The sequence below is a fragment of the Spea bombifrons genome, chromosome 1 (genome assembly GCF_027358695.1).
Source record: "Spea bombifrons isolate aSpeBom1 chromosome 1, aSpeBom1.2.pri, whole genome shotgun sequence".
Taxonomy (NCBI): Eukaryota; Metazoa; Chordata; class Amphibia; order Anura; family Pelobatidae; genus Spea; species Spea bombifrons.
In genome coordinates, this window is record NC_071087.1 from 164,597,914 (window position 1) to 164,621,657 (window position 23,744).

Consider the following 23,744-nt stretch of genomic DNA (forward strand, 5'->3'; position numbering starts at 1 on the left):
CCGAGCTTCGCAGCGCTACACGTCGCTGCGGCTCTTCGCTGTGGGCCGTTGCTTTTAAGATGGTGCCGCCTATCCCTTTTCTACTCCCATAAAGGAAGAAGCTGTTGGTTTTGAACCGGAAGCTTCTCCTGACGGTCAACATTCGGGCTCACGCCGGGGGTCTTTCGCTATCTGTCTGGCTCGTTGGTCTAAGGGTATGATTCTCGCTTTGGGTGCGAGAGGTCCTGGGTTCAAATCCCGGACGAGCCCGAGCGCTCAGCGCCGCCTTATTTTAGGAGGACCCTTACCTTTCTGCTCCGCCTCAGAGAAAATGCCACTCGGGTGCCGTCGCTTTGCAATGGGAAGTTTCTCTCGACAGTGCTTGGCTGCAGAGAGCGAGAGGCTTTGTCGCTCGACGTCCCTTTAGCGTCCCTGCTAAACTTTCTCTTCTTCCGATCACCGGGCCCGGAGCGCCTGCCAGCTGTCTGGCTCGTTGGTCTAGGGGTATGATTCTCGCTTAGGGTGCGAGAGGTCCCGGGTTCAAATCCCGGACGAGCCCACACAGCAGCTATCGTGCGCGCCCTCTTTTACGTCCTTTCCTTGAGATGATGGAAAATCGTCCTCCAGCAAACGGGGCGATTCGACTACCTCGGCTCCAATCTACACTGGAAAGGCACGGTTTGTGCTGACTCGAAGGATGCGTTTTGAAACGGGTAATGGTCATTTAACGCTAGACCCTGAAACCTGGCTTTTTACGTCTTCTTCTTTTATTTTTTTTGTATTGTTATCATTGTTTTTTTGTTTATTTATTTATTTTTATTTTTTTATCGTCGCGCAGTTTCATCAGCGAATGCTTGCAGTGACAATCCATCCTCGAGGAGTTCGACACGTCCGGCGGCAGAGCACACGTAGGTTTCTGGCTCGTTGGTCTAGGGGTATGATTCTCGCTTAGGGTGCGAGAGGTCCCGGGTTCAAATCCCGGACGAGCCCAAGCTGGACAGCGCCTCTTCTCTGCGAGGCGTCTCTTTTAAGAAGTTGTCGCCAATCCCGCTGTACTTCCGCATTAAAGAAGAAGCGGTTGCCTTGGGACGGGAAGGTTGCAGACGCCGGCGTGCCGCTGGACGTCTGTTTTAGCTTCCCTGCTAAACTTTCAGCTCATTCGGGCTCACGCCGCGGCCAGCTCGATATCTGTCTGGCTCGTTGGTCTAGGGGTATGATTCTCGCTTAGGGTGCGAGAGGTCCCGGGTTCAAATCCCGGACGAGCCCACACAGCAGCTATCGTGCGCGCCCTCTTTTACGTCCTTTCCTTGAGATGATGGAAAATCGTCCTCCAGCAAACGGGGCGATTCGACTACCTCGGCTCCAATTTACACTGGAAAGGCACGGTTTGTGCTGACTCGAAGGATGCGTTTTGAAACGGGTAATGGTCATTTAACGCTAGACCCTGAAACCTGGCTTTTTACGTCTTCTTCTTTTATTTTTTTTGTATTGTTATCATTGTTTTTTTGTTTATTTATTTATTTTTATTTTTTTATCGTCGCGCAGTTTCATCAGCGAATGCTTGCAGAGACAATCCATCCTCGAGGAGTTCGACACGTCCGGCGGCAGAGCACACGTAGGTTTCTGGCTTGTTGGTCTAGGGGTATGATTCTCGCTTCGGGTGCGAGAGGTCCCGGGTTCAAATCCCGGACGAGCCCAAGCTGAACAGCGGCGCGGCTCTTCTCTGCGAGGCGTCTCTTTTAAGAAGTTGTCGCCAATCCCGCTGTACTTCCGCATAAAAGAAGAAGCGTTTGCCTTGGGACGGGAAGGTTGCAGACCCCGGCGTGCCGCTGGACGTCCGTTTTAGCGTCCCTGCTAAACTTTCAGCTCATTCGGGCTCACGCCGCGGCCAGCTAAATATCTGTCTGGCTCGTTGGTCTAGGGGTATGATTCTCGCTTTGGGTGCGAGAGGTCCCGGGTTCAAACTGCGCGTTGGGCTGAGCGGTCTGCGTAACGCGCGCCGCCTAATTTAGGAGGAGGCTGCCAAAATACATTTTCTGCTCCGTCTCGATGAAAATGCTGTCGCTTTACAATGGGAAGTTTCCCCTAACAGTGGCTTTGTCGTCGTCGTCACCGCCGCCGCCAAGACTGCACTCGACATCCCTTTAGCGCCTGTGCGAAAGTCTCTCTTCATCTCAACTCTGGGCCCGGAGCCACTGCTAACAGTCTTGCTGATAGGTCTAGGAGTATGATTCTCGCTTCGCGTGTGAGAGGCCCCGGGTTCAAATCCCGGACGAGCCCAAGCTGAACAGCGCCGCCCGGCGCCGTGGCTCTTCTCTGCGAGGCGTCTCTTTTAAAATGTTGTCGCCAATCCTGCTGTACTTCCTTTGTACTGAAAGTCTCTCTTCATCTCAACTCTGGGCCCAGAGCCACTGCTAACAGTCTGGTCTAGGGGTATGATTCCCACTTAGGGTGCGAGAGGTCCCGGGTTCAAATCCCGGACGAGCCCAAGCTTGACAGCGCTACACGTCGCCACGGCTCTTCTCTGTGGGCCGTCGCTTTTAAGATGGTGCCGCCTATCCCTTTTCTACTCCCATAAAGGAAGAAGCTGTTGCTTTGAACGGGAAGGTTCTCCTGATGGTGTCCGGCTTTAGGCACTTTCTTGCCGCCGGGGAGGTTGCGCTTGACGTCCGTTTTAGCTTCCCTGCTAAACTTCTCGTACATTCGGGCTCACGCCGCGGGCTTCTCAGTATCTGTCTGATTCTTGCTTTGGGTGCGAGAGGTCCCGGGTTGAAATCCCGGACGAGCCCGAGCGCTCAGCGCCGCCTTATTTTAGGAGGACCCTTACCTTTCTGCTCCGCCTCAGAGAAAATGCCACTCGGGTGCCGTCGCTTTGCAATGGGAAGTTTCTCTCGACAGTGCTTGGCTGCAGAGAGCGAGAGGCTTTGTCGCCGCTGGGACGGCGCTTGATCTCCCTTCAGCGTCTATGGTAAAATTTCTGTTAATTCGAACAAGTCAGTTAATACAGCAAGAGTTAATTAATTTATATTAGTTCTAACTCATTTTCAATTTCCCATACAACAGTAGAGGCTTATGAGGTGACTTGTAAGTCCTACTTGTCCCCACGATAGTAAGTTATATTCATGAGAGAATTTAATAAAAAAGAGCAAAATGAAAATGGGAGCCAAGGCACCACTCATGGTTAATATACAGCTGCCGGAAAACCTCATGCCATGGGGTAAAAACTACAACTATTTTTAAAATAAATAACAGTAATGTCAAAAACAGATTTACTGTGCTGCACTAGCCCTAAATTATTGGATAAGTATCCATCTTTTTGTTTAATTAATTTAAATATAAAAAAGAAAAAAATATAGAAAATTGACATTTCAGTTCATATACAATTTGAAATGCAGCTCAAGTGATAACATGACATTTAACACCCAAATACCCAAAGGATCATGATATAACAGGTTAGCCAATGATTGTCAAATAAAAACAAGAGCAAAATGTAAAGTTTACTAAGAATAAAAAGAAAATCAAACCAAAGACTCTTTATTCAAGTGCAATATATCTTTTATTTAGCATACTGAATTAACACTGAGTATTTTATAAAAATATCTTCGTAAAATTTGTCTACATAACAAAATTCCACTAAAAAGAAGATTTTTTTTTTAATAAATTACAATTTTTCAAACTCATAAAGTATTTATTTTTAAAGAATAAATCTGTATATTTCAGTCATGGAGAAATTACAGCAAACATCTGTTAAAGGCAACGCGTTTCGCACCTCACTTGTTGCTTACTCATAAGTGTAAAGCGAATGGAATGCAATGCAAATTTCACGAACCAATCAAATAGAGTCCCATTGATACTTGTAGAGCATTTGAATGATTAACTATTTACTGATCATACATGTTTTTCATACTGTATATCTAACACAAATAATTTATTACTTATTTTTTATTGTGTCATGGAAGAATTTATAGTGATTAAGTACAACAATAATTTAATGGATTCATAAAAATGATGTGATGAAAAATTAAGAAGTAAATTATGTATAAATACAACTATAACAAAACGTAAATATATAAATAACATATTCTACAAGCTGCAAGGTATCAAAAAAAAAAATCACTTAATGTTATACAGGATTCATATGTTAATTAAAAGCCTTTACATAAACATCTCATAATTAACTCTAAGAGATAGAGATAATACATTCTCTCCAACTCCAGAGTGCCTATTTTTTCTTCTTTGTTGAATATTTTCTTATGTAGTCTTATGAGTTTTTCTGAGCAGTACTCTATGGAACCCGTGGAAAGGTAGGAAGGTATGTAGATACTCTTGCACGTATCGGATGGAGGACGTTGAGCATACTTGAGAAAGGATCCTCAGCTCAGCAGCATTATGTCTTATAAGGACTACTCACCACTTGGTGGGAGAACAGTCCTTGAGACTTTTCAAGAGGATTTAATGGGTTTATGCTGTGGAGACGTTCAAGCAGACAAATCTATACAACATAACACTTACCTGTGATCATTTTATGCATTGGACTTACCAGTTACTAGACGTGTGCATTCGGATTCGGATTGCAAATGTAATGAACGAAAACATTTCAAAAAGTTCAGAATTTCCAACTGAATTTCATGAGCTCATTCACTCCCATTCTCTGAATGTCTCCCTACCTTCTTCACCAGCCTCACTCTCTTTGCATGTCTCCCTACCTTCTCCATCAGCCGCTTCCATGTCCCGCAGCTTCGCTTCTTCTCTAGCAGTTCCTTCATCTTCTTGTTCATCTTTCTCTTCTTGTTCTTAACATAACCTCCCACACACATCTGCAAAAATGGTGGAGCTTCTGGTGAAATCATCTCCCCGAAGGGTGTAACCGCAAATGCTGCCATTTTGAGAAAGGTCACCTGGAGGTCATGTCTGGAGATGTGGACAAAAGAAAGAAGATGGACAACAGAAGAGAGAAGAACAAAAAAGATGAATTTTGCTTCTGCATTCAACAAGCCCCCCCCCCCCAATTTTTGAAAATAGAATTAGTTGTCTGTAAATGAATAGGCCAAATGCAAACTATATAATTTGATAGAATCGCTTTGGCCCATTTGGACATGTTTACCAGTAACTTACAAGTAGGGAATGTGAACCTAAAAGGAACAGAATCCATAGAAAAGGGAGGCATTCATTTCTAAAGTATAGTAGTTAAGACACTCGATGTAGGTTATTATAACCACTGCTACTGTGTTACATCCCACAGATTCTTTCATCATTCCCAGAGATCCCGTCCCGGTTGCCGTGACCCAGGAGTGCACACTTTAGGTGTTCTTTGATCTAACAAAGGGTTGAGCCCCAAGATAGGCGGACAGGGACTACAGGATCCGAGGTCAGGTATGGAGAACAAGTAGTTTGGCAAGGCCGGGTTCGGTACACTAAACCAGTAGTCAGATGAAGCCAAGGTCAGAACAGGTAGTCAGATAAGCCAGGTATAGTACAGATGTAGCCAAGTACACAAGGCAGGTAGCAGAATCCAAAATTGTTGGTCAGACACTCGTCACACAGGCCAGGAGTCATCCACAGGTATAAAGATAACCAGGAGCAGGGACATCAAACAATGTGTTAAGCAGAGACCACACTACGGTATCAGAATACTGCATACCGTATGCACTATTTGTGACAGATCCTCCTATGAAGTTGTATAGCATTTGAAGAACCAAACCAACTTTCCTCAACAAAGCATGAATTCATGTGATTTCAATCTCTGCACCAACTGTCAAGGAGATGTTTTCCTGGTCAAGAAGCAGACACGGTGACCAGTTGTATGATGCTGCAATGTGGATATCCTGATGTCCCCCTGCTCCATATACAATGTTCACAGGGGGAATGGCTGATTTCCAAGGAAAGTTAATATAATTGGATATCTCAATAGCAGGGCATCTATCTGTGGGATTGAGAGCCAACATCTGTAAAAATATGCTCCTTGCTTCTGGAGTAAACCTCTTCCATTCCGATGGAGCCTGGGTGATATCCTTAATACTTTCCCAGTAGGTAAAGTCCAGGTACATTTTGTCTGTGGTCTTTGCCTCGTTCCAGGGAAAGCAGCCGGTGAGAGTTATGTAAACTAGCACCCCAAAAGCCCACACATCAAGGCTGGGATGTAACAATAGCTGCGCATTCTCCTCAAGGACACAGAGTTCCGGGGCCATGTAAGGGATAGTCCACGACATCGCCGGTACATGGGTTCCCTGGAGTCGGGTGAGACCAAAGTCTGCTAGTTTAATGTAGCGACATCCTCCATCCATCAGAAGAATGTTATCAAGCTTGATGTCACGATGGACCAGTCCCTTGCTGTGCATGAAATCCAAAGCACTAGCTACCTGGAGGACACAATGCTTCGCCAGATCCTCCTGCAAACCAACCTGCAAAAGAAATGTAGGGTTAGAACAAGGAAAACACCATCATTCATGTAATTAATATAAATTAATAGGCTGAGAACCTTTTTTCACCACAATTTCAATACACTGAAAACATACCTTTGGCTTTATGATGGACAGCAGGGTGCCAGCCGGTGCTATCTCCTGGACAAACACGTAATTGCTGAGCGTCTCGAAAACCATCCCATAGGTCGAAATGATGTGCGGATGGGATGCAAGGCAGAGAGAGATGGTATATTCCAGGAGAAAAATATCTCTTCCGGTTCTGTCTTTTTTTAGCATTTTCAGGGCCACCATCTGACCTGCCAATTAAGATTTAAAAAATGTTCTTACATGCAGTGTAAAAGATTCAACATGCGATAAAAAGCTCTGTTACCAGTTATTTGAATGTATTTGAATGTATTTTCCCCTAACATAGTTAGTGTAGTTATTATTTACCTGATGTTCTGTGGCTGGCCAGAAGAACCTTTCCATAGGACCCTTTACCGATCTCTCGAACTGGATCAAAGTGATCGGTCACGGCCATTCTTCTCATGCTTATTGACGTCTCTCCAATGAGCTGCAGAAGAAGCTTTGCCATCTCCTTGGTGACTTCCTGGGTTGCGGTGGCCATCTTAAATCAGAGACAATGTCATTAATGCCATGTTTTTTTGGTTAAACCAAGAATTATGTTCCTACTCCAGCAATCTATTCTGCTAGAAAACCCTGGTTCCTTCACTGACAGTAATTACCGACAGACTGTTCACCCCCACCCAGTTTTCCTGTAGGGTATCTCTAAAGTCATTTTAGTCCCGTTCTCCCATTTTATATGCTGGATATGTGTAATTACAGTGATTATTTCCCATTGGCTGATACATTGTTTGTAGACAGAACATATTATAAATTATAAATAATAATTACCATTAAAGTATGAGGAGCGGAGTCGAATATCTGCAGACCTCTTCAGGTGAGTCCAATCCTTGTCTTGTCACCTTCACGTCCAGCTGGTTACTGACAGGACAGGGTGGAGGGTGATTTATACCAAGGGCAGGGTGGGTTAGTTAATTGTGATAGCCGATTGGCTGATGCACACTAAGCATATGCTAATGGTCGTACATTGTTCCGTTTCATTAGCATTTGAATGGAACCTTCAAGGTGCGTTTTTTGGGGAAGGTGAAGCAAACTTTTTTTTGCCAGTCCTGGAATAAGTATGTTTGAAAACTTTTTGGAAGATAAAACTTTAATGTTTTCTTCTTTAGGACATTTTGTTAATTTAATGGGATCCTATAACACATTTGGGGTATTACTACTAATGGGAATTCTCACAAAATCTCAAAAACTGGCGCTGTGATGTTTGTGTAAATATTTGCACAATGATTTTGTGAATTGTATGTCTTTTTTTAACAGAAATAGATATTTAATGTTCATTTATACATCTAAAACGTTATTTAGTACCGATAGTCCTCAAAATAGTGAATGAGTTTTAGTGAATGAGTCTGGTCACGCTTTCAGATTAGCGTCATAGGGATGGATCACAGGTTTTTCCCTAAAACCTTTTTTTTCCCTGGAGCCTGTGGGTATGTTGCACTATAATCGTGTATTTTGGACAAATGACAAATCATTTAAGCTTAAGTTATTAATGAAGGATATTAATGGATGTATTCAGGCTGACTGAGGAGCAAGAGGGTGAGATTTGGAAAGGTGGGGCAGAGGTAGAAGGGCAGTTGGCCTCTCATTTCCCTGAAGAGGATGGCCTTAGAGGATTTGTTGAAGGACTGGATATGTCAGGGAAAAGTATTCCAGAGGATGAGGACAGTGCTTGAGAAGTTTAGGTGCATGACGGGTAAAACTCAGACCAGGGAATAGACGAAGATAATCGGATGGGTGGGGGGACCTGGTAGATGTGAATTTGGAGATAAAGGTAGTGGAACTACTTTGAAAACGTTTGTAGAACTTAGTTGGGGTTGCAGAGTCACTCCTCTGGTGTGTGGGTAGCCAGTGACTTGTGGGGACATGTTAGCAGAGGAATGGGTAAAAGCTCGCAGATAACCCTTGGATGATGGATTATATGGTTGCAACATTGACATCGGGGGAGTCCGTCAAAGGAAGCAGGGAAGATAATAATTTCAGTTTTAGATTGTTTGTAAGGCAGATTAAAAGTTGGTGTTAAATTAGTTATCTGGGTATACACAAGCTGTCCAAGAAACATGGCAGGAGAAGGTAGATAGACCGGGGTAGTTTTGGTAGCTTTGTCACAATGGGGGCTATGGTGGCATGCATGGAGAAAGAAGAAAGGAAGGATCCGGTAAAGAGATTGATGATGTCAGTTCGGCTGAGCAAAATAGTAGACAAGCCAGATAAAATAAGGAGGGATAGAATAAAGGGGACATGCGGTGGGGCAAGAGGAATGGAAAAGAGCAGAAACGTCATATTAGGTAACTAGAGAGAGAACTGGAAGTAAGAAGGAAAGCAGAGTGTATGCCAGAGTCAGCGGCTGTACGGCTTGTGTAATCTGTGAGGTGTTTACTGAGACAGCAAGTGAGACAATGAGGGGACAAGGGAGGTGAATACGCTTTGAGGCATGAGAAGGAGATGGGGGAGAGACAGCAGGATAGCAGGTAGTGGTCAAAGAGGGTGTTTGAGAAGTTATAGATTGGGCTCAAGCTATATATTAGCAACAACTAATTAATTAATCGACGTAGTTAGCAAATGCCTCTATGTAAATACATGTTTTGGGCGTGTTCACCAGAAACTGGGGGCTTGTGAAATCCCCATTGTAGTATTTTTACCACATGCGGTAAAGAAATTACCATCTGTATTCTGGTGGGGATGGCAGGAAAAGCAACAGAAAGCAGATCATTAACATAGCAAAGGGTTACCTACCACACCCTGTGCATCTAGTTATGCCTGACAGTGACAGGATCTATTGTTTTGTAAATTAATTCTTTACATGGAAAACCTGCTCTCACTTACAATATAAATTCTTATTGATATGTTAATTGTGATCTAAAAACAAATTGCTGCATTCAAAATAGAGATGCGCTGAGGAACAAGGAGGGACAATCTTGGGTAACCGTCAGTAAAATATGGTAGAAGAGCGGTTCCTGCTAAACTCTCCTGCCTGCCTAAAACAATGCTGGATAGTTATTTGGCTGCCAGCATTCCGCATATCAGACCTTTATATTGTATCATTCCAAAAAAATAAAGTATCCTGGGCTAATGTGTGAAATGTTGACCAAAAGAACGTATTTACACACACATTGTACTTCATCGGTATTTCATTGCCTACAAGAATAACATTCCTCTTACTACCTAGTACTGCCATTGATGTCAATGGCCATATCTGTAGGTTCCATCGATCTCCTTGTTATATCTAGTACTTATAAGGACTACCAGGATGTGTTTGATAAGAAACAGGCTGAATTGTTTCCACCCCACCATCTGTAGGATTGTCCTATCGACTTAATACCTGGGACATTCCTTCCCTGAGGAGTACATAATCTTTGCCGCTGCCTGAATGTCTTGCCTTGGAAGTATACATCAAAGATGACCATCAAGAATAACTATTCTTTACCCCCCATTCCGGAGTTATTTGACCTCCTTTGTGGTTCTATCGTGTTTTCTAAGCTAGACCTCGGAGGTAGCAGTTGGTCCCACTGATGAAGCCAAGCTAAGCTCAACAAAACACTCATCAGTTCACTTGACAAAACAAAGCTGTCACAGTAGCCTCCGTTCCATGGGCTCCTTCCTACAGACTATGGGCCCTGGCCTGGAAGGGGCTCTGTTTTTGGGGAGGTGGGTACAGGGGGGGCATTGGGAGTGCTGAGTGCTGTCTGATGCTTCGGGTGCTACGATACATTATTTTTCAGGACAATAGCCACACTGTGTAGCTTAGCTTCAGCCACAGTGCCAACGCAGCTCCTGTGCAGCGACATCCCCCCTTCTCTCTACAACACTGGTTCTGTCTGGCACTGAAGGGGTTAGTCACTGGTGTCCCAACAGGAGGAAGTAACATTTGCCGGGAGTATCCAGTCGGGGTACAGGGTGTCCCGTCACTAAACCTAAGCTCGACAAAACGCCTTGGCTAAGCTGAGATAGGCTAGATGTGTGTCAGGTTTCGTTGAGCTTCGCTTGGCTTCGTCTGGGGAACCTATTATCTTACAAGCGTTTTGTCAAGCTTAGCTTTGCTTTGTAAGGGGAAACAGCTGCCCGATATGCGTCTTGTAGAGCTTAGCTTTGTTTTATCAGGTTAACCGATGAGCGTTTTGTAGAGCTTAGCCTGGCTTCCTCAGGTGCACTAACTGCCAGATGTGCTTTTGCCGAGCTTAGCTTGGCATCGTCAGAAGAACCAGCTGTCTGACGTATGTTCCGCAGAGCTTACCAACTGACCACGTTATTCAGAGTTTACCTTGGTTTTGTTATGAGAACAAACAGCCTGATGCGTGCTTTAAGTTCAGCTTGGCTTTGTCAGGGGAACTAACTGCCTGATGTGCATTTGGGCAAGCATAGCCCAGAATCGTCAAGTGAACTGACGTGCGTTTTGCGTCAAGGGAACCAACTGCCCGACACGTGTTTCTCTACACTTAGCTTGGCTTAGTCGGGTGAACTGCCTGATGTGCATTTTGTCGAGCTTAGCTTTGTTTGTCAGGGGAACCGACGAGCATTTTGCAGAGTTTAGCTCAGAATCGTCAGGGGAACCGACGGGCATTTTGCAGAGTTTAGCTCAGAATCGGCAGGGGGAACCAACTTCCCGACTCATGTATTGTTAAACTTAGCCTGGCTTTGTCAGATGAACTAACTCTCGGATGCGCGTTTCAGCAAGCTTAGCTCAGCATCGTCAGGGGAACTAACTGGCTGACACGCGTTTCGCTACGTCGGTGAACTGACTGCCCGATGCGCATTGTGTCGAGCTTATCCTTGTTTCGCCTGGGGAACTGATGAGGGGTTTGCGGAGCTTAGTTTGGCTTCTTCAGGGGAATCCCCTTCCTAATGCGCGTTTTGTAGAGCTTAGCTTTGTCAGGGGGGACTGACACGATTTTCAGAGCTTAAGTTGGCGGGGCGATTAGGAGTGGAAATAAGAGGAATAGACACAAAATCTTTGAAGTCACTGGGGAGGTCTTTGGTGGCTAGCTCATATTTCAAGCGTTCATAGAAGGTGGCAATGACCTTGGCTGTTTTGGTCTTAAAGCCTATGGTGTAATTAGTTGGCGACCTTCATACTTGTGAGACGTGCGGTAAGAACGGCTGCCTTTCCAGGGACATGAAAGGTTTTTTTTACGGCGGCCAAATGAAGACCTGGAAACCATAATACATCCTGAATTAACATTATATAACGCCTATAATATAGACACTTGATGATACTTTAGATAAATGGTTACAATTCACTCTTGGGATGCCATCTAATCGAATTAAAGGAATTTTTCATTATTTTGTCAATAATCTGCTCCTTTGTTGCCTTTCGGGGGTGTTCACCAGAAACTGGATCCCGTGAAATCTCCATTGTCTGAGCCGCTGGTATTATTCTCACCTTGGGTAAAGAAGTTACCCTCTGCAGAAAGCAGATCCTTAACATAACAAATAGGCACCCCCACACCTTGTGCATCTAGTTATGCCTGACGGCGAAAAGCTCTATTGGTTTGTTAATTATTTATAAAGAAAAAAACGATCTCACCTACAACGCAAATTTCTATTTATATCTTAATTTTGATCTGAAAAAAATAAATATATTGTACACTTTTTTTTGTAACAATTTCACACTAAATTTTAATAATAATATTTTCAATTTTTTTTTCCAGGAAACAATATCTGATAAGAGCATATAAAAAAAAAAAAAATACTATAAATATATTATATAAATATTATATAAATCTAGAATATATTCTTCAAATCACAAAACGTTATAACATTTTTAAATGAAATCGAGGAACACGTTAACTCTTTACTTAGCATTATTTCTTGAGCTCTTTTGAATTGGTTTGGAATTGGTTTTGAAAAAAAACACACTTAATCGTTAAACCAAAACGGTTTCAGGGACAAACATAAAAAATAGAAAACGTCTGCGAGATTTTCCCGTAATATGCCAGCAGCCAATTGGACAACCGCAGTAAATAGCGACACAGATTTCCAGTAAAATAAATCCTTATCAGAAACTATTCATTTTCTGGCAGAATCTAAATCACAAACTGAAATATAGTTAAAGGACCCATTTTTTATCCAATACCAGAATGTCTTCTGTAATGATAAAAATTAAAGTTTTAATCTGGAAATTGAGAAATCACCCCGTTATCGAGTCTGCAGGTCGGGCTACATTATCTTTAACTGTTTTGAAAGAGATGGGTTTTTTTTTCCTTCTTAATAAACTCCATATCTTGTTTGTTTTTTTTCCTTCTTCTCCATATCTTGAGTTTGTTTTTTTTCCTTCTTCTCCATATCTTGAGTTTGGTTTTTTTCCTTCTTCTCCATATCTTGAGTTTGTTTTTTTTCCTTCTTCTCCATATCTTGAGTTTGTTTTTTTTCCTTCTTCTCCATATCTTGAGTTTGGTTTTTTTCCTTCTTCTCCATATCTTGAGTTTGTTTTTTTTTCTTCTTCTCCATATCTTGAGTTTGTTTTTTTTCCCTTCTTCTCCATATCTTGAGTTTGGTTGAGGTCCAACCACTTCCGCGCAGCCTCGTTAATCCAGTCTCCGCGCGTTCGGTTTATTTAAAATCCCACAGGCTGACCAGCAAATAATTCATTTTTTACGTATCTGCTACACCTCACGTTTTAATCCACAAGAAACAAAAAAAAAGCACATCGCGGCAGGACCACAGACTAAAAGAAATCCCCACTTTAACACAAGACGGTGGCGTTGTGGTTTTGTCTTTCCGCTCTACATGTTGAAGTGGTTATTTACTTTAAAGCATTAACCATCGTGGTTTTTCTTCCTTTTGCATTATTTTGGGGGATGCTGGGGCCTTAAAATCTACATTTTAGCTTTATCTGGAGGTTTAAGAAAATTGTACGTTTGGGGAGTAAAAAGCGACCTCTGGGATTAGTCGAATTATGCTCCAACGGGCAAGAAAAGGTCTGGATTCCTGTTTGGAGGTTCAGATATTGGCAAGCTTCTGGTTGTAAATTGAATTTCTGTTTCCATGCCATCCCGTGACCCCCATCTCTTTTACCTGAATACAAAATCTGTGTAATCTTAACATACAAAAATCTAGAAGACGGACTGAGGCGGCGCATGGCTTGGGATCCAGAGAGTTTCCATTCCAAGTAACCACAGCACAGCAGAAAGGTATGAAGATGCGCAAAGTGTGACGGACAGGAAGAGATTGGATTAAAGGATCGTGAGATTTACAGGGATATGGACGTTTTCTCCTGGGCTCTGATTAAAGAGAGTTGGTAGAGGGCTCTATGGAGGTTGGTTATTTGTGATTTTCCATCAATTGACTCCTGAACTTACCTCACCCGCCGGCTGCTTCTACTCGCGTGTCGGTTCTTAGCAAGTCCACAGAGCTTCTCCTACATCCGTCTCCTTTGTTATCCAAACCGCTCTGAAGAATCATCACATACGGCCTAAATCTGGACACCTGTGTTGGGGGATGTGGCATGAGGTGGGTCTAGCACTGGAAATAGGTGGGATCTGGGGGGTGGTCTAGCACTGGAGATAGGTGGGACCTGGGGGAGGGGGTGGTCTAGCACTGGAGATAGGTGGGACCTGGGGAGGGGTGGTCTAGCACTGGAGATAGGTGGGACCCCCGGGGTGGTCTAGCACTGGAGAGAGGTGGGACCTGGGTGGGTGGTCCTAGGCTGCAATGGCACCGACCTCAATCAAATCTTCCCTGGCCAGTCAAGGGTGATGAGATGGTCTCCACAAGCAGCCATGGTCTCCATCGACAGTACATTTTGCACAGTGGGCAACTACCTGGAACAACAGGACAGTGCCTAAAAATCAGAACTTTTTCACACAAATAAAACAGGTGTCACGAACCGGGGGAGCAGGTCTATTAGGAGCCCAGGTGCAGGGGATACGAGGGGCTCTGTCTGTACCCCACGATGCATGATGGCCTGGGGGTTGTTACAGACAGGCGCAGGAATAATCCACAGACAGAAGATCAGGATTTAAGAGTTGTATTGTAATATGGTGGTACAACAATATTTACAAAGAAAGTCACTCGACAGGAAGCCCACTTGCGGGGCACACGGCAGGAAGCCCACTTGCGGGGCACACGGCAGGAAGCCCACTTGCGGGGCACACGGCAGGAAGCCCACTTGCGGGGCACACGGCAGGAAGCCCACTTGCGGGGCACACGGCTGGAAGCCCACTTGCGGGGCACAAGGCAGGAAGCCCACTTGCGGGGCACACGGCAGGAAGCCCACTTGCGGGGCACACGGCAGGTTCTGGAACAAGGCAGGTACTGGAACAAGGCAGGTACTGGAACAAGGCAGGAACCAAACAGGTAGTCCTCAAACGTTAATGTCAAGGCCCAGACTGCAGGGCTGGGCAGGTTTATGAAGGCTGACTTGATCATGGAATCAACTGCAGCTGGACCTGATAATGAGTCAGAGTGGTTCTGAGTGCCAAGGGCGGCCACTAGTGGCTGGAAACATGAAGTGAATAACGCAAAGTATAAACAAGTCCAGCCAGCGCATGGTGAAACGTTACAACAGGTCTGTTGGGAGGTATGCACTCACAGCATGAAACATTGCTAATAATTTGTTCACCCGTAGGTATGTAATTATTAGGCAGAGATGGCTTTTACATCATGAGGTCTGTCTGAGTTTCGGTTCCAGGGTCATCGCTCACCTATTTATTTAGTGATATAAAAAGGTCTCTCCGTTGGCCATGAAAGCTCCTCTCTATTAAAAGTAACCTGGTGCTGAATGCAGCCCCATCACCTATCCAGCAGAGGGCAGTAAAGCTTTACAGAAAATGCAAAAGAGAGCAGATTATGCCAATGAAAAATGTCCATAACCCCCAGCTCTCTATACAGTAATATAACCCCCCTACCTCTGTATACAGTAATATAACCCCCCAGCGCTGTATACAGTAATATAACCCCCCAGCGCTGTATACAGTAATATAACCCCCCAGCGCTGTATACAGTAATATAACCCCCCTAGCTCTGTATACAGTAATATAACCCCCCAGCGCTGTATACAGTAATATAACCCCCAGCGCTGTATACAGTAATATAACCCCACCAGCGCTGTATACAGTAATATACCCACCCACCACTGTATACAGTAATATAACCCCCCAGTGCTGTATACAGTAATATAACGACCCCCAGTGGTGTATGCAGTAATATAACCCCAGCGCTGTATACAGTAATATAACCCCCAGCACTGTATACAGTAATATAACCCCCAGCGCTGTATACAGTAATATAACCCCCCAGCGCTGTATACAGTAATATAACCCCCCAGCGCTGTATACAGTAATATAACCCCACCAGCGCTGTATACAGTAATATACCCACCCACCACTGTATACAGTAATATAACCCCCCAGTGCTGTATACAGTAATATAACGACCCCCAGTGGTGTATGCAGTAATATAACCCCAGCGCTGTATACAGTAATATAACCCCCAGCACTGTATACAGTAATATAACCCCCAGCGCTGTATACAGTAATATAACCCCCCAGCGCTGTATACAGTAATATAACCCCCAGCGCTGTATACAGTAATATAACCCCACCAGCGCTGTATACAGTAATATAACCCCCTAGCTCTGTATACAGTAATATAACCCCCCAGCGCTGTATACAGTAATATAACCCCCCCCAGCGCTGTATATAGTAATATAACCCCCCAGCGCTGTATATAGTAATATAACCCCCCAGCGCTGTATATAGTAATATAACCCCCCCAGCGCTGTATACAGTAATATAACCCCCCAGCACTGTATACAGTAATATAACCCCCCAGCGCTGTATACAGTAATATAACCCCCAGCGCTGTATACAGTAATATAACCCCACCAGCGCTGTATACAGTAATATAACCCCCAGCGCTGTATACAGTAATATAACCCCCAGCGCTGTATACAGTAATATAACCCCAGCACTGTATACAGTAATATAACCCCCAGCGCTGTATACAGTAATATAACCCCCAGCGCTGTATACAGTAATATAACCCCCCTAGCTCTGTATACAGTAATATAACCCCCAGCGCTGTATACAGTAATATAACCCCACCAGCGCTGTATACAGTAATATACCCACCCACCACTGTATACAGTAATATAACCCCCCAGTGCTGTATACAGTAATATAACGACCCCCAGTGGTGTATGCAGTAATATAACCCCAGCGCTGTATACAGTAATATAACCCCCAGCACTGTATACAGTAATATAACCCCCAGCGCTGTATACAGTAATATAACCCCCCAGCGCTGTATACAGTAATATAACCCCCAGCGCTGTATACAGTAATATAACCCCACCAGCGCTGTATACAGTAATATAACCCCCTAGCTCTGTATACAGTAATATAACCCCCCAGCGCTGTATACAGTAATATAACCCCACCAGCGCTGTATACAGTAATATAACCCCCCCAGCGCTGTATATAGTAATATAACCCCCCAGCGCTGTATATAGTAATATAACCCCCCCAGCGCTGTATACAGTAATATAACCCCCCAGCACTGTATACAGTAATATAACCCACCAGCGCTGTATACAGTAATATAACCCCACCAGCGCTGTATACAGTAATATAACCCCCAGCGCTGTATACAGTAATATAACCCTCCAGCGCTGTATACAGTAATAACCCCCCCAGCGCTGTATACAGTAATATAACCCCAGCGCTGTATACAGTAATATAACCCCCAGCGCTGTATACAGTAATATAACCCCCAGTGCTGTATACAGTAATATACCCACCAGCGCTGTATACAGTAATATAACCCTCCAGCGCTGTATACAGTAATATAACCCCCCAGCGCTGTATACAATAATATATCCCCTAGTGCTGTATACAGTAATATAACCCCCCAGCGCTGTATACAGTAATATACCCACCAGCGCTGTATACAGTAACATAACCCTCCAGCGCTGTATACAGTAATATAACCCCCAGCGCTGTATACAGTAATATACCCACCCACCACTGTATACAGTAATATAACCCCCCAGTGCTGTATACAGTAATATAACGACCCCCAGTGGTGTATGCAGTAATATAACCCCAGCGCTGTATACAGTAATATAACCCCCAGCACTGTATACAGTAATATAACCCCCAGCGCTGTATACAGTAATATAACCCCCCAGCGCTGTATACAGTAATATAACCCCCCAGCGCTGTATACAGTAATATAACCCCACCAGCGCTGTATACAGTAATATACCCACCCACCACTGTATACAGTAATATAACCCCCCAGTGCTGTATACAGTAATATAACGACCCCCAGTGGTGTATGCAGTAATATAACCCCAGCGCTGTATACAGTAATATAACCCCCAGCACTGTATACAGTAATATAACCCCCAGCGCTGTATACAGTAATATAACCCCCCAGCGCTGTATACAGTAATATAACCCCCAGCGCTGTATACAGTAATATAACCCCACCAGCGCTGTATACAGTAATATAACCCCCTAGCTCTGTATACAGTAATATAACCCCCCAGCGCTGTATACAGTAATATAACCCCCCCCAGCGCTGTATATAGTAATATAACCCCCCAGCGCTGTATATAGTAATATAACCCCCCAGCGCTGTATATAGTAATATAACCCCCCCAGCGCTGTATACAGTAATATAACCCCCCAGCACTGTATACAGTAATATAACCCCCCAGCGCTGTATACAGTAATATAACCCCCAGCGCTGTATACAGTAATATAACCCCACCAGCGCTGTATACAGTAATATAACCCCCAGCGCTGTATACAGTAATATAACCCCCAGCGCTGTATACAGTAATATAACCCCAGCACTGTATACAGTAATATAACCCCCAGCGCTGTATACAGTAATATAACCCCCAGCGCTGTATACAGTAATATAACCCCCCTAGCTCTGTATACAGTAATATAACCCCCAGCGCTGTATACAGTAATATAACCCCACCAGCGCTGTATACAGTAATATACCCACCCACCACTGTATACAGTAATATAACCCCCCAGTGCTGTATACAGTAATATAACGACCCCCAGTGGTGTATGCAGTAATATAACCCCAGCGCTGTATACAGTAATATAACCCCCAGCACTGTATACAGTAATATAACCCCCAGCGCTGTATACAGTAATATAACCCCCCAGCGCTGTATACAGTAATATAACCCCCAGCGCTGTATACAGTAATATAACCCCACCAGCGCTGTATACAGTAATATAACCCCCTAGCTCTGTATACAGTAATATAACCCCCCAGCGCTGTATACAGTAATATAACCCCACCAGCGCTGTATACAGTAATATAACCCCCCCAGCGCTGTATATAGTAATATAACCCCCCAGCGCTGTATATAGTAATATAACCCCCCAGCGCTGTATATAGTAATATAACCCCCCCAGCGCTGTATACAGTAATATAACCCCCCAGCACTGTATACAGTAATATAACCCACCAGCGCTGTATACAGTAATATAACCCCACCAGCGCTGTATACAGTAATATAACCCCCAGCGCTGTATACAGTAATATAACCCTCCAGCGCTGTATACAGTAATAACCCCCCCAGCGCTGTATACAGTAATATAACCCCAGCGCTGTATACAGTAATATAACCCCCAGCGCTGTATACAGTAATATAACCCCCAGTGCTGTATACAGTAATATACCCACCAGCGCTGTATACAGTAATATAACCCTCCAGCGCTGTATACAGTAATATAACCCCCCAGCGCTGTATACAATAATATATCCCCTAGTGCTGTATACAGTAATATAACCCCCCAGCGCTGTATACAGTAATATACCCACCAGCGCTGTATACAGTAACATAACCCTCCAGCGCTGTATACAGTAATATAACCCCCAGCGCTGTATACAGTAATATAACCCTCCAGCGCTGTATACAGTAATAACCCCCAGCGCTGTATACAATAATATATCCCCTAGTGCTGTATACAGTAATATAACCCCCCCAGCGCTGTATACAGTAATATAACCCCCAGCACTGTATACAGTAATATAACCCCCCAGCGCTGTATACAGTAATATAACCCCCAGCCCTGTATACAATATAACCCCCAGCACTGTATACAGTAATATAACCCCCCAGCACTGTATATAGTCATGTCAGACAGCGTTGACATAAACCTGGCTTTAATTTTGTTCCAATAAACCCCCTTTATCTGCAGATCTGGAGCCGCCGTCGCTGTCAGTCATGTGATATTTTGGGTGACTTTCCCGGCTCAAACACCACACTGAGCTGACGCTTTATGGCGATGCTAATGAAGTCCGTTCCTCCATAGACTTTTATTAGTCAACGCCCCATATCTCACACCAGGAGAAGCACAAGGTACAGGAGGCCAGGAAAGGTATATTAGTTTGCCCCCTCAAGAGATTTTTTTTGTAATATGTTAATTTCTCAACTGAATTATGATAGAATGAAGAAAATATTTCTAATCTGTTACTTCTGCCAGTTTAATTCGTTCCGTCCAATCTGTTATAACAAATGACATTTCATCCCCCCGACGGAGCAAATTTGCAGAGAATTTTGATACGTAAATAATTTTAATAATTAAAACAAAAACCCTCAAGTCCGCGGTCGTCATTAACGAGGCCTTTATTAATATTCGGTTTTTGCATTTCAATCAAAAATAAAAACAAAATTAGAATTGATGTGTTTAAGAAAATAAAATTTTACTAAAGCAGGTGAGAAATTAAGTAAAATACACACTTTATCGACATACATTAAAAACACATTATTACATTCAGCAAAATAAGGCGATTTTCCCTTCTTTTTGTATTTCACATTATTATTCATCGAGGGCTCTCCGCGGTCTCATATCAGAGCGTGCAGACCCCCAAAACGATAGTGACAAGGTCTCCAAAGAAAGAGCCATTCCAGTGCAAAGTGATGGGCATGGAGCAGTCACCATGGAAACCGGTGGAATATTAATGTCAATTGCACCACTTAAAAAACAACCAATACTATCTAAAATCAAACATTATAACATATGGAGAATTATTAATGTCAGAATTCAAGAAAAGAAATACATATTTGGCACCATTATAGAAAGAGGAGTTAAAAGCATTTCTCACTATGGGACATTTGCGGGGGGCGATCCAACCCACCCACCAGTTACGTTACCTTGGGATTTTATAATATATTATATATTGCACGGTGATAAACACAGCGCTATTTCCTTCACACGCACAGCAAATAAGATACATTTTCACAAAACTACCGCATTAGAGACGCTTTCTTTATATCGGAGACGTCGGCGTAATCGCCGTACGACGATCGCCGCGCATGCGGCCAACACAGAAACCGGACATAAATAATATATCTGTAATCGTGTACTCTGGGCTACAAATAAATCTGGATTTGTCTGGAAGAAAATATATATTTTTTTGTAAAAGTAAAGATCCTGCGGGAGGAGGCAGGCGGCAGACTGAAGACGGAAGCAAAAAGACGGCAACCGCCCACCTAGGGTGCAGCAGGTGATGGGAGCCGTTTGGCACCAAGTACAATACTAGCCATAAACAAGTCAATTACTCAACAGCTTCAAGGGGAAGCTCCATAAAATATATACATCGATTAAACACCATTTATTATTTCGGGCCAAAGGGATGGCGAGGCGGCCGGGCAAACTGGCCAAGTTTCTGATAACATCACATCTCCGCAAAAGCAACAGAACTATGACATCAGAACGCTACTGCCCCAGCACTGTGACCACGTGACATGCATTTCTCCGAGTCCTATGACATCACTACTGGCCTCTGTGGTTCGGTCTCCATCTCTCCTATAACCCTTTCCTTGGTCTTTTAGATGGAAACCCTCACTCTTTCACTAATGGGAGAGCTCCATTTCCAGTTGGGCGAATATTTGAAAAGGCAGCTTCTGGAGCCGAGGTGATGTCATCTAAAAAAGGAGGGACCAAGACGGCCACTTTTGGCCACCTATCCACCGTGTGGCAATTATTTTGAGCAGCAAAAAAGTATGCAAAAGAGACAACAAAGTTCTCTCACATCCATGACAATATCCAGCACACACTGTTCAAGAAGCGCAAGAGTAGCGATGAGTTATCGGCAGAAATCTCGGTTACGTGTTCACCATGGGAGCTGTCACCAGACCTGGGAACTTTTAGGCTCCAGCGATGCGGAGCCCCCCTGCTGGATGGGGCCAGGACTGCCCGCTAGTGTCTGTGGGCGTTCCCGTTGATGTAGGGGGAGGTCCCACTGACGTTAATGGGTGTTCCTGTTGATGTCACAGGACACCCCCCCATTTAAGGGGGAAATGGGAGGAGTCGGGTGTGTCATCACTCTGCTCCATCAGAAGCAGAACATCTCACCGAGACTTCGGGCGAAACCCAGAGAATTCCCAGGTAGGGCGGTCACCTTAACTCCCCGTCCCCAAAGTAAAGATCATATATTATTATTATTATTATTATTATTATTATTAAGCCGCTGAGCTGCATCGTGTAAATCAGGTAACAAATACAAGAAGAGCGTCACAATCTGAATAAATTGCAATAAACATATGAATGATTACACGGGGCAGGCATCAGTGAATCGCACGGGGATTCGTGGTGAGAGCAGAGCCACTTCTAGCACCGGATGAGGTAAGGCGTAGTTAGCAGCACAGACCGCCGGTGGTCGGGAGGCAGCAGTGACTACTATCAGAATTTGTATACGGAAACCTCCACACTGAGCTGCGCGTGTATAACTGGAAGCATGTATAACTGGAAGGCACCCGCCTACTACGGTCTGCATCTGGGCCATAAACTGCTCTCTGGTGACCTGTTCATTAATAGGACTGTTATACGGCCAGAGAGTATATAATATATAATATGAGGAATATACAGGGATATAACAGGTTAAAAGGACGGGATTAGTTATACGGGGGGGGAGAGTATATAATATATAATATGAGGAATATACAGGATATAACGGGTTATAAGGACGGGATTAGTTATACGGCCGGAGAGTATATAATATATAATATGAGGAATATACAGGATATAACGGGTTATAAGGACGGGATTAGTTATACGGGGGAGAGTATATAATATGTAATATGAGGAATATACAGGGATATAACGGGATATAAGGACGGGATTAGTTATACGGCCGGAGAGTATATAAAATATAATATGAGGAATATACAGGGATATAACGGGTTATAAGGACAGGATTAGTTATACGGCCGGAGAGTATATAATATATAATATGAGGAATATACAGGATATAACGGGTTATAAGGACAGGATTAGTTATACGGCCGGAGAGTATATAATATATAATATGAGGAATATACAGGGATATAACGGGTTATAAGGACAGGATTAGTTATACGGGGGGAGAGTATATAATATATAATATGAGGAATATACAGGATATAACGGGTTATAAGGACGGGATTAGTTATACGGGGGGGGGGAGTATATAATATATAATATGAGGAATATACAGGGATATAACGGGTTATAAGGACGGGATTAGTTATACGGCCGGAGAGTATATAATATATAATATGAGGAATATACAGGGATATAACGGGTTATAAGGACGGGATTAGTTATACGGCCGGAGAGTATATAATATATAATATGAGGAATATACAGGGATATAACAGGATATAAGGACGGGATTAGTTATACGGCCGGAGAGTATATAAAATATAATATGAGGAATATACAGGATATAACGGGTTATAAGGACGGGATTAGTTATACGGGGGGGGGAGTATATAATATATAATATGAGGAATATACAGGGATATAACGGGTTATAAGGACGGGATTAGTTCTAACTTGTTGATCCAGTGAGAGCAGGAAGGGTTTTTTCCCTTTCTGAGGCACATTGTGAGGGTAAGTTTATTCTGGATCAATCTAAATACCTACGTTACTGTGTGTGTGTGCACGTGTGTAATACACACACACACACACACTTGCGGGTAGTATTAATTTATAGCAATGCTTTGGAAGATACTTTAAGTTAACTAAATGAAAAAAAAAAACTTACACACCAAGCTGCGGCCGGGGGAAATGGCTAAAAGCTACAGAATTAAAGAAACTGAACAGTGAAGAGGGGTAGAGTCTGAAGAAAAGAAAAAAAAAAAAAAAAAAAAAAAACTCAGAAACAGCCCATATTTATTTAAATCCAGAGGATCTGCTCTCACCCCGAACCAATGCTCTACGTCAGGCGTCTCTAAACCCCTGCCCTTCAGCTGTTGCAGGA

General features: G+C 43.6%; 1 protein-coding gene and 6 non-coding genes across 7 annotated transcripts in view; 6 read left to right on the forward strand and 1 right to left on the reverse strand.

The window, feature by feature from the left end:
* Nucleotides 1–2, forward strand: part of TRNAP-AGG (transfer RNA proline (anticodon AGG)) — a 72-nt gene extending 70 nt beyond the window's left edge. Inside the window, exon 1 of the tRNA in view lies at nucleotides 1–2. This exon is cut by the window's left edge and continues 70 nt beyond it. This is a non-coding gene — a tRNA (tRNA-Pro).
* A 175-nt stretch (nucleotides 3–177) lies between these two features.
* TRNAP-UGG (transfer RNA proline (anticodon UGG)) lies at nucleotides 178–249 on the forward strand. Its single transcript has one exon. It is a non-coding gene; the product is annotated as a tRNA-Pro (tRNA).
* A 217-nt stretch (nucleotides 250–466) lies between these two features.
* TRNAP-AGG (transfer RNA proline (anticodon AGG)) lies at nucleotides 467–538 on the forward strand. The gene has a single exon. It is a non-coding gene; the product is annotated as a tRNA-Pro (tRNA).
* Nucleotides 539–897: 359 nt separating this feature from the next.
* Nucleotides 898–969, forward strand: TRNAP-AGG (transfer RNA proline (anticodon AGG)). The gene has a single exon. It is a non-coding gene; the product is annotated as a tRNA-Pro (tRNA).
* A 204-nt stretch (nucleotides 970–1,173) lies between these two features.
* TRNAP-AGG (transfer RNA proline (anticodon AGG)) lies at nucleotides 1,174–1,245 on the forward strand. Its single transcript has one exon. It is a non-coding gene; the product is annotated as a tRNA-Pro (tRNA).
* Nucleotides 1,246–1,604: 359 nt separating this feature from the next.
* TRNAP-CGG (transfer RNA proline (anticodon CGG)) lies at nucleotides 1,605–1,676 on the forward strand. Its single transcript has one exon. It is a non-coding gene; the product is annotated as a tRNA-Pro (tRNA).
* A 2,745-nt stretch (nucleotides 1,677–4,421) lies between these two features.
* On the reverse strand, nucleotides 4,422–7,143 carry LOC128472839 (serine/threonine-protein kinase SBK1-like). Its single transcript, XM_053454805.1, has 6 exons — nucleotides 6,834–7,143; nucleotides 6,495–6,697; nucleotides 5,733–6,380; nucleotides 5,213–5,295; nucleotides 4,686–4,890; nucleotides 4,422–4,445 (listed from the first exon to the last, which is right to left on the reverse strand). Exons 1-6 carry the CDS (start codon nucleotides 7,006–7,008, stop codon nucleotides 4,422–4,424), a joined length of 1,338 nt encoding a protein of 445 aa, XP_053310780.1. The 5' UTR covers nucleotides 7,009–7,143.
* Between the last annotated feature and the right edge of the window lie 16,601 nt (nucleotides 7,144–23,744).

Coding starts and splice junctions, on each gene's coding strand:
- LOC128472839 (XM_053454805.1), bottom strand. CDS start 7,008: ATGGCCACCGCAACCCAGGAAGTCACCAAGGAGATGGCAAAGCTTCTT. Junction 5,296..5,732: donor AGGAAAACATCTCCTTGACA/GTTGGTGCAGAG, acceptor ACCCTTTGTTAG/ATCAAAGAACACCTAAAGTG. Junction 4,891..5,212: donor GATGAAAGAATCTGTGGGAT/GTAACACAGTAG, acceptor CCACATCTCCAG/ACATGACCTCCAGGTGACCT.